Source organism: Trachinotus anak, unplaced genomic scaffold (genome assembly GCF_046630095.1).
Source record: "Trachinotus anak isolate AG129_WGS33_773 ecotype Australia unplaced genomic scaffold, CSIRO_AGI_Tana_v1 ptg000020l, whole genome shotgun sequence".
Taxonomy (NCBI): domain Eukaryota; kingdom Metazoa; phylum Chordata; class Actinopteri; order Carangiformes; family Carangidae; genus Trachinotus; species Trachinotus anak.
The window spans coordinates 641,268-652,470 of record NW_027273871.1 but is presented as its reverse complement, the minus strand read 5'-3'; the positions used below and the strand labels follow the sequence as shown (position 1 = coordinate 652,470).

The 11,203-nt window shown below is 42.5% G+C and overlaps 2 protein-coding genes across 4 annotated transcripts; one reads left to right on the top strand and one right to left on the bottom strand.

Annotated features, from left to right (window-relative positions):
• The first annotated feature begins 659 nt into the window (after positions 1-659).
• On the top strand, positions 660-3,779 carry cfap298 (cilia and flagella associated protein 298). The gene is made up of 8 exons (XM_071506273.1): positions 660-1,257; positions 1,489-1,663; positions 1,786-1,953; positions 2,223-2,290; positions 2,396-2,554; positions 2,825-2,956; positions 3,079-3,174; positions 3,260-3,779. Exons 2-8 carry the CDS (start codon positions 1,525-1,527, stop codon positions 3,368-3,370), a joined length of 873 nt encoding a protein of 290 aa, XP_071362374.1. The 5' UTR covers positions 660-1,257; positions 1,489-1,524; the 3' UTR covers positions 3,371-3,779.
• eva1c (eva-1 homolog C (C. elegans)) lies at positions 3,545-11,091 on the bottom strand. 3 transcript variants are annotated; one of them, XM_071506270.1, is made up of 8 exons: positions 10,421-11,091; positions 9,117-9,316; positions 8,692-8,815; positions 8,365-8,517; positions 7,176-7,352; positions 6,488-6,565; positions 5,555-5,659; positions 3,545-5,473 (listed from the first exon to the last, which is right to left on the bottom strand). In XM_071506270.1, exons 1-8 carry the CDS (start codon positions 10,533-10,535, stop codon positions 5,094-5,096), a joined length of 1,332 nt encoding a protein of 443 aa, XP_071362371.1. In that variant the 5' UTR covers positions 10,536-11,091; the 3' UTR covers positions 3,545-5,093. The 3 variants fall into 3 exon arrangements, with proteins under 3 accessions (XP_071362371.1, XP_071362372.1, XP_071362373.1); XM_071506271.1 differs by having other exon boundaries at positions 7,209-7,352; XM_071506272.1 differs by lacking the exon at positions 10,421-11,091 and adding an exon at positions 9,897-10,407.
• Between the last annotated feature and the right edge of the window lie 112 nt (positions 11,092-11,203).

The window sequence follows — 11,203 nt, the reverse complement described above, 5'->3', positions numbered from 1 at the left end:
TCCTCTTTTACTCCACATTTTAGCTGCCTTTTCAAATTTAATTCTCAAAGTTATTATGATGCCCTGCAGGGAATTCCTATAAGCAGGGCACATCATTCTAACAGAGTGTACCACATTATCACTTAAAAGATAAGACTGGTGTGATTAAAAAATGCAAAAAAATACCATCAAAATACCAAAACCAACCATTTTGTTTTGTAGTTCTCAACTTACATTTTCTGTAAGTAGCATGAGGATGTGTAGGGGATTGTAATTCAAACTAGAAATTGCAATTTCTTAAGAATTTTGCATAAGCTGAAGCGACACTGCATTGCTGGCTTGAATTTGCATGAAGAAGCTGGTGAAGTAGTACTAAGAACTGGAAAGGAAACGGCACGAAGGATGCAAACTGTAGTGTAAGCAGTGAAAAAAGCCTAAGCCAAACTGGATTTCTTAATGAATGGCCTGAAATATGCATGAAATTTGAACTGAGATTAAATTTATGAAGGTTGAATGATTTTTTTTTTTTACATGACAGTAAGAATGTGAAGGCGCTAAATAATACTCGGTTTGAAAATATCTCTTACTTATTCCCTAACATTGTTTCAACCTTTAACTGAAGTGTGTGTCTCTGTTTATGTGTGTATCTGTGTGCTTACATGTGTGTGTAAGTCTAACCAGCTGATCTGAATCAGCTGTGTGTGCCCTGCTGTAGTTAATGGTTGCCATTGTGGTGGCAACTCTTCAGTTACACCTGGTTAAAATAGGAATTATGATGAGACACCATACTCTGGCTTACCAATCAAAGACCCTTATCTTCTATCACCTCAAGCTTTATATTGTGTGGCTCATTTATGCGGTTTTAATTGTTTTTGGGCAACAATGGAAAAATCTATGGCTGAGAGAAACAAGATCTGACTGTACACACAGTAGGATATAGTTCACTCAACTGGCAGTTTGTTACGCGCAACAAGCTAAAACTAATTCAGTCTAATTCAACAGCCCTGAAATAACTCACATCACCTTATGACTGTGGGTTAGTGAGGGTGAAAGGTTTCAGCAGTTTCGTACTGTGTTAATATTACTTACCATTAGAGGGCAGTAATACTGCTCGGATTCATTCAACCTGCCGTAAAAAAAAAAGATCACAGGAAGTAGAGAGTATCCGGACTGAACCCTCATGGAGACCGTAGCTAGCAATGTCACCGGCTGTAAACAAAGCCTGAGCCCGATGTGAACAGTACAGGGGAGTCTTGTATTTGTCGTTTCACTGCACTGGTACGTCTTATCATTTTAGTCGCTACAGAGAAATTTACCTTCTAACAGACAAAGCTTGTAAATGTAAACGTTTATGTTAGCTAGATAGCTAAAAGCTAGCTGCAGGGGTTTCTGGAAGCGTCCGCACACGACTGTTGCTATGGTTACGCTGTTTTGACCGCAGCCGTTACCGTCGTGCGGTTGCGAGTTAAACTCGGGAGCAAACTTTAATCCCTTAACCGTGTCTTTCAGGAGGTAAACAGGCGGGGGGGGCTACTTTTTTCCAAGATGGTGCAGCTGCATGTGAAGCGCGGAGACGAGAGCCAGTTTCTTCTCAGCACCACCGTGGACGCTCCAGTGGAGACGGTGATCCAGCAAATTACAGCCATTTACAACGGGAGACTGAAAGTGGACAGGATATGTTCAGGTGAAACCGACGCGCCCTGTGCTTCCTGTGTCACACTCATCGATATAGGTCCAGCACTAACTTTGTAAGAGCAGTTTAACTCCAGTAGGATACATTGTTTGTTTATTTTTTTGCACCCTTAGAGATCCCAGAGCTGGCAGACCATGGCATCACACTGCCCCCCAACATGCAGGGGCTGACAGAGGAGCAGCTTGTGGAGCTGAAACTGAGAGATGAATGGGAAGACAAGAGTGTGCCCAGTGGAGGGCCAGTATTTAGGAAAGATGAGATTGGGAGGAGGAATGGACATGGTGAGACTCTGGCTCTTGGTCATAGGCTACGTAGGTTAACAAAAAGATATTCTAAATGCTTTTTTAATGGGATGGTCCTTTGCATGTTAATATGTAATACATACCACCACTGTGGATGACATATACATACACTGCTATAAATGGTTGCTTTTAATCTGCATGAAAATATGTTGTTAAAAAAAAAAAAAAGCTATTTTATGTCTATGCAGGCTGGGTAAAGGGAGAATAAAAGATTTTGGTAATCTGACCTTCTCTTTGCCTTCTCTCAGCTCCCAATGATAAAATGAAAGAGGTGTTGAAGAGAACAATGGAGGAGGCAAAGGCACTGATCTCTAAAGTGAGTATGAGAGTTAACACTTGCATCTTAAATTGTTTTGATCATCAGTTTTTTTTGTTTTGTTTGTTTTTTAATTCAGTCTGTCTATCTGTCTTTATCCTTCAGAAACAAGTTCAAGCTAATGTTTGTGTCACCATGGAAATGGTAAAAGAAGCCCTGGATCAGCTACGGGGTGCTGTCATGATTGTGTACCCCATGGGGCTGCCTCCTCATGACCCTATCAGGATGGAGTTTGAGGACCGGGAAGACCTTTCAGGGACACAGGTAAAAAAGCAGATCCTGTTTCAGTGATAAACGTTTCCTAGCAGCTATTTGCTGATGGCTACATATAATTAATTGTCACTCAGCAACAAAGGCTCAAGTTACTATTGTTTTTAAAACAGGTTTTACACTCAATTTACATTTTACATTGTCTTTAAGATAATTGGAATTGAAATTCATGAAGCTGAGTTTCCTTGATAATTTCTTTCTTCACCTTTCTCTTTCTGCCTCATTCCTCTGCATCTGCCCTCTCCATCTGTCTTCTTACCTCAGGCATCTCTGCAGGTGATCACGGAGGACGAGTGCCAGCTCTGGTGGGCTGCCAAAGAGATGCAGAGGGGGAAAAAACTGCAGGACTTCATTGGCAAAAATGAAAAGACAAAGCTTGTGGTCAAAATCCAAAAGGTAAGAGCTAATGTGAGCAGTGAGCATTTTTGTGCTACATGACAGGTTGTGTATTTGTTGTTCTGTGATGTTTTTGTTGGCATTGAGAATAACTGTGATCTACTTGTTGCTGTTCCCTCCAGAAAGGGCAGGGGGCACCAGCGAGAGAGCCTCTGATCACGGAGGAGCAGCAGAAACAGATGATGATGCATTACCACAGGAGGCAGGAGGAGCTCAAGGTGGGAAAAATTGAGGGAGACAAACAACCATGTTCCTGTTTGTACTGACTGTTCCTTCCTAACAATCTCCTGGTGACAATTTCAGAAACTGGAGGAGACTGATGATGACAGCTACCTGGACTCGGAGTGGTCAGACAGACAGGCCCTCAAAAAACAGTTTCAAGGCCTCACCAATATCAAATGGGGACCGAGATAAAGACCACTACCACTCTGATACCCACCATGGAGCTGCTGCTCTGACCTGTACCTTAACAGCTGTGTACGCAACTGGCTAAGATGCCTTATCACAATCCTGGTGTTATTTGAGGTCTTCCAGAGGACATAATATACAGCAGATGTGTTTGTATGGCTAAGGCAGGTTCAGGCATAGTTTCTGGATGAACACATAACGTTTATTTTTAACCAAATGAAAATATGAAGAAGACATCTGGACACAAAGTATGACAGAACAGGCAATGATGTCACATGCAGGCTGATATCATTATAAACCTGGTTTATTTTAACCACAGTCTTCTCCCTGTGTTCCTTCTGGTTGTTTACCCTATTGTAAAGTTACATTTTTACTAAAGCTGTGCAAACAAAATAAAATGTAAGTTTAATCTATATTTACTGCACATTTTTATTGTGTGTTTAAAAAAAAATCAAACGGAGTATTTTCCAGTGTAGAGTGTGTATACACAATGTTCATACATTTTGCATTAATGATATGCTAATGTTCACCAGAGTCTCAGCATTAGTGTTTCCACTGAAGCACAGCACAGCCCTTGGAGTTCAGGGACAAGGATGCTACACCTTTCCTCTCTTTGTCTCCTGCTGGTGGTGACACACACTTAAACCTCTGAAAGCCAGTGCAGTTCTGAGGCAGGAAGTTGCCACATAGTAGATGGTCTGTCCAGTTCTCGTCCGAGCAGGGATGAGGAAGTCGTAGAGCTCAGTGTGATGGAGGCTTTGTGGAACTGTTGACGGAGCTGGTGCAGTGATTCAGAGAGGTGAGGCTGGTTTCAAGGAACAAGAAAAAAACAAAAACATTCTGCACATAATGTGTGGATTTAAAGGATAATTCCACACTTTTTACATTCAATTCAGATGGCTCTTTAAAAAAAGACAGTGATCAGTTGTGGCAGGTGAAAGTGGACTTGGGTCTCTGGTATGAACAGCTGCCAATTTTGAATACCACTAATGTGGCTATACTGTAGGGAAAACACTGTCATGTGTGTATTTTTGTCAGTGATGACAAAATAATTTTTGTTTTTTTTTTTTTTGTTTTTTTTCAAATGAAGGAAATATGATCCTCGACACTTATTAAAGCACAAATATGTTTTTTTTTAAATTGATTGAACATTGATTTCCTCTGTGGCATTAAAAGCCAGAGGGAGTTTGGAAATGAGAGCATTTCATGGTCAGTTAAGACAAACTTGAGGTGACAAATCACATTCCCTGACATGTTCTTTGGTTTACAGTGATTTATCAGTTTCACCAACAGTTATTATGAGACCCCTCGATGATGCATCAGTACAGTAATATTCTTAAATGAATGTGGCAACTATGTGACTTTTGTCAAAACCAGTGATTTCATCCTTTGTGTCAGTAAACAATAATTCACCCTGAAATCTTAGCTTCATTTGGTGGTTAATGTGAATAAATACATTATTTAACCACCCTTTTTTCAGCATAAAGCCCTGCTGATCCTTTTAAAAATGGCTACTACTGCAGTTTTACGTATACATTACATTCTTCTTCTTCTTCTTCTTCAAACTGAATACACTTGTGTAAAAAAAAAAAAAAAAAAAAGCCAAAACACACAATAAACTGCTTTGCAATGTAATAAAAAAAAGGTTTCTTGTTTTGTCAATAATCAAAGGCTGAGAGAATCCTGAAAAAATCCTGAAGGCGCTGAACAGCCATGGCTCACAGTTTACTTAACATGAGCTGCCATTCAGATAGGCGTTCATCCGAATCTCCTGTATGATCATCTCTCTGCGCTCAATCCTCTCCGCCCGCTCGGCCGCCTCGCTCACATAAGTCACTTCTTCCCAGTTGTACACCGCCTTCTTCTCTGCGGCTGAGATTAAAGAGCTTTCTGTTCCTTCTCCATCATCATCATCATCTTCCTCTTCATCATCCTCATCATCATCCTCATCCTCCTGGCAGTTGGCAGTCTGGCTGCGGGTCTTGGGTGCGAGTCGGTGCTCTCCGAGCCGGCTCCTGCAGGTGACTTGGACTGATACGGCCAGCAGCGTGAACAGAAGGCCGACGCACACGCTCGAGGTGAACAGCAGAGCCGCCATTTCTGGATGCTCTGTGTGGAGATGTAGGAAAACATCGATTAGTAGTCTTGAGTGCGTTAACGAGTGAATGCATCCATGTAGATAATGTCTACCTTTGATGTAGGCGTAGGTCAGGAGAGAGTTGCTCATCATAGCTCCTGAGTTGTCTGGTCTTCTTGACCCTTTGGAGAAAGGCTCCTCCAGATCTACAGGAGAAGCTGTTTACAAATGAGAATTATGACGTGGGGCCAGGTGCACAAAACACCTTAAGTTAAGATTTCCTTAAAATAAAAACTGTTGCACAAAAGACCCTTAAGTCTTAAGTTATTGCCTTAGAAACCAAACTACCGAAAACAACTTAAGGTACCTCTGATTGTATCTTACAACAACATGACTGAGCTTATGGTGATAAATGTAGAGGATGAACTAATCCTAAGAAGAGTTTTCGACACCTTTAAGGAATAGGACTTGATTTTTCTCTATAGATTGAATTGGCAGTCAGTTTATTATTTGTCTGACCGTCTAGACCTGGATCAGCTCTACTTTCTGCAGCTGTGCTCTTCCAGCTCTTTGCAGTTGACGACTGCTCTGTGGTTTTATGCTCAGACATCTTTCCAGTCAGTTATTGGTGAAGTATTCAATGCCCATCGATCAGCTGTGTGCCGTGTCATTGTCACTGATTGGTACCTGTCTGCTGAACACAGTTTTCTTTTGTTACATTCATCCACTGACCAATTTGGTTTTCTTGCCTTCTTTTCTTCTGCCATTTTTTCCTACAGGCCAACTTTGTGAGACGATAGTCGGTATCACAAGCACTAATGCCAGCAAACAAATGGTCTCCATGGAAACTGTTGAATTTAACAGCTGTAAAACCTCTTTCATTGCTGTAAATGCCTGAACGTTTTTCCTTACCTAAGAAAACCTTTTAAGAGATTTTGTGCAATAACCTTAACTCCCTCAGTTTACGTGTCATACTTAAGAAGAAAACTTAAGGTGCTTTGTGCAACTGGCCCCTGGACTTACAAGAGGTCATATGATGCTGTTACCTTTTTTTGTGCCTACGGTAGGAGATGAGGTGGAGCTGAATACACTGGGGTCTGCCTCCTTTAGTAAAGTCCGTGGTACTGTTGGAAGGTAAACAGAGGAGACAGTCCTTTTTATAGCTGTGGACTGATACAGACTCAGTGACTGTGTATTGGTGAATATACAGGAGACCATTCATCAGCACACAACTTCCTACATCCAAACATCTGGAAAAGCTGCACCCACAATGGAAATACACTCTGATTATGAATAGTTTCTGCCCAGTTGTGTGATAACCGGCCTACAAGGTTATCACGCATTGTTTTGTGGTAGATGGAGACAACAGAGCCGGTCAGAAGAATTCCCTTCACCACCAGGCTTGAGTCACAACTCCAAATTATGATACATGAACAATGTTGCCGGATGACCTCACTGGCATTTGTGCCAATCGCAGGAAGTTTACCAGGATGTCAGCTTCAACCCAAAAATCTGCGCTCACAGTCTGTTATTCCCTGCCCAACTGTGTTATTGGGTGTGATACGATAAGAAAAGCTGATGGCTGAGATCGGCGGATAAGAATTCACAGTAGGAAACTACAAATGTTCACTGTTGTAGCTGTCAGATAATGAATAAGGAAAAAAAAACAAAAACAGCCCTGATGTGTTGCTATTTTGAGACCTCTCTCAAATTTATCACAAGGCTTGTAATTACATTTTGTGAATGAGGAAGCACAGAGAGTCCTACCACAAGAATAGACCACACTTAGGTACTTCCTGGTTCCTGGAAAGCAGGGGTCCCTAAAGGTCTGGTTGCTGACAGTAACAGCACATTTCTGTTTGCTGTAGCAGGACTTGGACACCAAGTGTACAGCGTCGTGGTTGAGACACTCTGTAGGGAGCAAAAGAGAGAAACTCAGAGACAACCAGTGAGAGATCTTACTTACTTACTTACTTTAAAGCGCAATGTCATATCATTGTAAAATTAGTATAAGTTGGTACCGATAATTTGGTCGAATTACAAACAAATGATCAGTCCTTTTCAGTACAGGAAAAGCACAGATGCAGCCAATGACATTAACGATGGCAGAGGGACACCCCAAGGCGATGCAGCCATTATTGATGTTATTAGTTACACCTCTGCATTTTCTGCGACAGCATGTCAAAATAAATGCTAGGAAGAGCACTTCCTGTATAGTTTTTGCTCTTTAATTAAGGCCACATTCCCCATTTAATCCCCACCGATATTTCCATATTTAGGACATTTACTCATGTCACCCTTTGCCCTGGACCTCGTTCACAGAGGACATTTTCACATGTTACAGTAGGAAAAGTACAGCTATGAATAATAATATTCATGATGCCATCGTTATACCTTATTAGTAACAACTGTGCTTTTCCCAGAAAGACAAGTTAAATTGTCTGCTAAGAAAAAAGCCTTGGGCTGTGTCTGAGATCCCTCTCCCATTCACTCATTCACTGCCCTCTGCGGTTTACTCGAGTGAACAGTGAATTATTATTTTGGACATTTACTTATAGGAAATGTACTTCCCATGGACATTTCTTGTCTGTTGTGTGAATCTGCAAGTAAACTATATAGTGCATAACTTTTACACTAAAACAAAACTGGAAAGAATAAATACAGTGCAGTGCATTGTAAATGGCAAGTGATTTTGGACACAGCACTGATTTTAGGGTGGATATTTTCTTACAACTTTTACTTGTGTCTCTTTAGATCTGAACAATTGCCACAAAGCAATCCAACAAGTTTTTCTGTATAATATGACTTCAGGAAAATACCAAGAGCAAAGGTATGAAAATGCTACGTTGCCGGTAGAAGTAATGGTTTGTCAGCTAGTATAGTTAGCACCACATGAGAAAAACTCAACATCCCGTTGACTCACCAAATGGGGGTGGTCTTGTCAGGTGTGAGGGGCAAGTGTCACTCTCTCCCAGACTTCTGCCATAGACAGCTGCGTAGATGTTCAGCACCCTGGGGGGCTTACAGCGCAGCACCATGGTCTCTCCCTCACATACCACATGTCTTTTGTGTTCAGCTGAGTGAGGGGAAAAATAGTAAGGATGAGGAGGTGGTGGTGGTTGGGGGGGGGGTAATGGCGGTAATGTGAGAGAAACTGATGCAGAAACAAACCACCTGTGTAGAGATATGACAGCAAAAATGGTGGTGAACAACAGGGAGGAACATGTGGGAACTGAGCTGCTAAACTCACTGGGTTTGCACTTGTAGTTCACATGGAGGTATTTGGCAGTGCCGGGACAGGGGTCCTTCCCGAACAGCAGGTGAGTGACAGGTAGCTGGCAATCTCTGTGGCTCTGACACTCAGACAGCAGCTTCTGCAAAGCAAACACCAGGGTAAATAAGTATTTACCAGTAAACAGGAAGTGATGCTACGACCCACAGTGAGCTAATAAGATACACTAACAGGCTGAGAAATGGAAGAGTGGGATGTGCCTTCATAAATCTACATGACCAATAGACTGCTAACCAGAGGTTGGTGTGTTCACGACAAAGGTAAAACACATATGGGGGAGAAACCCACTCCAATAAATCAGCTGAAACCGGTGAACACCCACCTATTCACAAAGCGGCCCAGCGAGAGTGAAAAGTGCTGTATATCTCACTCGTAAAACGCACCTGTAGAGCAGTAAAAGCTGAGCAGCTGTGGTTGTGGGCTCTGGGCGGAGGGCCTGGGTCTGCTTTGCACAGCCACGCCTCTCCGCTCCCGTAGAAGGCGGACTGGATGGAGATGGTGGAGTGACGTGGACAGTGGAGTCGCAGAGGCTGTCCGTCACAGGCGTGAGCAGAGTGACTGGTGATGATCCTGGACAGGTAGTCTGTCACACAAAAGGCTCGGGGTTAGGCCGTAAAACACAGGTGCATTAAAGCGACACCGCACTAATTTTACACATGAAGTTCAGTTTACTTGTCACGAGATGGGCATTTACCAGGCAGGGAGGATTTTATGAAAGAAGCTACTGGGTTGAATTATGGGAAATGTAGGATTCGCCCTTTTCTGGAGCATCATACCAGAGACTAAAAGTGTTATCTCTGCCCCTGTTGCTTTGACTTTCACCACAAACGTTTTAATCTTCATGGAAGGGCGACACAAACTCATTGGAGTATCCCTTTAAATCCACCTAATCATATAACCAAAGGAACCCTCTATGGGAGTGTGTGCTTCCTGGGGAAGCCCACTAAGCCTGCTATTATTTACATGAGTAAAGACAACAACAAAAAAAAACTTAATGAAAAAGGATTTTAACTCTGAAGCAACTTAATATTGCTGAAAAAAATATTCTGAAGTTGTGCTTTTTTTTTTTTTTTTTTTCAATCTGCTGCATCTGCGGTGTGGGATCAGATTGTTTGTCCTCTCTGGAGCTCTGTTGGTTGTCTCATGTTGCTTTGAAAACTCACCCATCAAAGTGCTGCCTGACTGCCAGTCCTCTTTCCTGGGTGGCAAATTCTGCCAGCTGGCATTCAACCTAATGCGACCCACCTTTGTTGCATGGCATGCAGATGTGATTAAGTTACCTCCGATTCAAAGTCTGTTTTATCTTGTGGTGTTTACATTATTTGTTTGGCAGAAGAGGAATCTTGTGACTGAAACAGATGAGATGATCAGTTTAGATCAAATATTCTCTGGATAAAACAAAGGTGAGACTGGCTGCTCTCTGACTCCAGTGGAAACACTGGTTTGTCTGTGACAGGACAATAACTGCACGGAGTCACATTGTGTCTCAGCCTATATCACAGCTGTTCCATGCCAAATCTCAAACGGGGTTTCTTTGGGACACATGGGTGGTATTTTAGGAACAGTGGCAGTGTGAAAAAGATCATCATCTGCAGAAACACAGAGTAACACCAACATCCTCACTAGGAGGTTTATCCACCTCCTGATCACACCACCACCATCATCATCATCATCATCATCATCTTACTTGAGAAGTCAGCCAGTGCAGTCAGGCGTCTGGTCCACAGGAGTAAAGTTAGGTAGAAGAGGCTGTGGCTCCAGTCTGGTCCGTGACAAGGACGCGTCCGGCTCATGACTCTCATCCCCCGTCTCTGGGATCATAGTAAAGAGACTCCAAAATTCACCACAGGCTACAGGACTTCACCAAAAAACAAAAGACCCATAGGAAGAGGTGAAATGATTCCCCGGGTTCACGACGCTACAGCTCATCTTTTCTCATAAGGCTTCACAGCGAAACGTGGATTCTTTCACGTGTTTTTCTGTCCACAGAGCAGCGTCTGTTTGCTGCTAAATGACAGAGGAGCTCAGAAATAGCAGCTGCGCAACAAGTTGCTCAAAACTGACGAGACGAGGTGATCGATCCGACGCTCGGTGATGAAGAAGATGAAGATGAAGATGAAGATGATGATGATGAAGATCCAACTCTCCTACGGCTCAGCGCCGCAGTTTTGTGAATGGACGCATGTGGACAGTGAACGCGTCTTACAGTAACAGCTGAGTGGGAATTATAGAGTGGGCGTGGCAGATAAAACTATTTTAAAGCGAAGAGGGGCGGTATGACGCACCGGCAGCCCCCAACCACCTTCCCATCAGCCACATGTTTACTTTTTGGATTATGGAGAAAAAGCTTTCATTCTGTCCATTCCCTGCTTTAATTTCCGTCTGATTTTTAAATGTCACGACCTATTTGAGGCAAGAGAGGGTTTATTTTCCCTCTTACATGAATATGTCATTTATTTTATTTTTAACA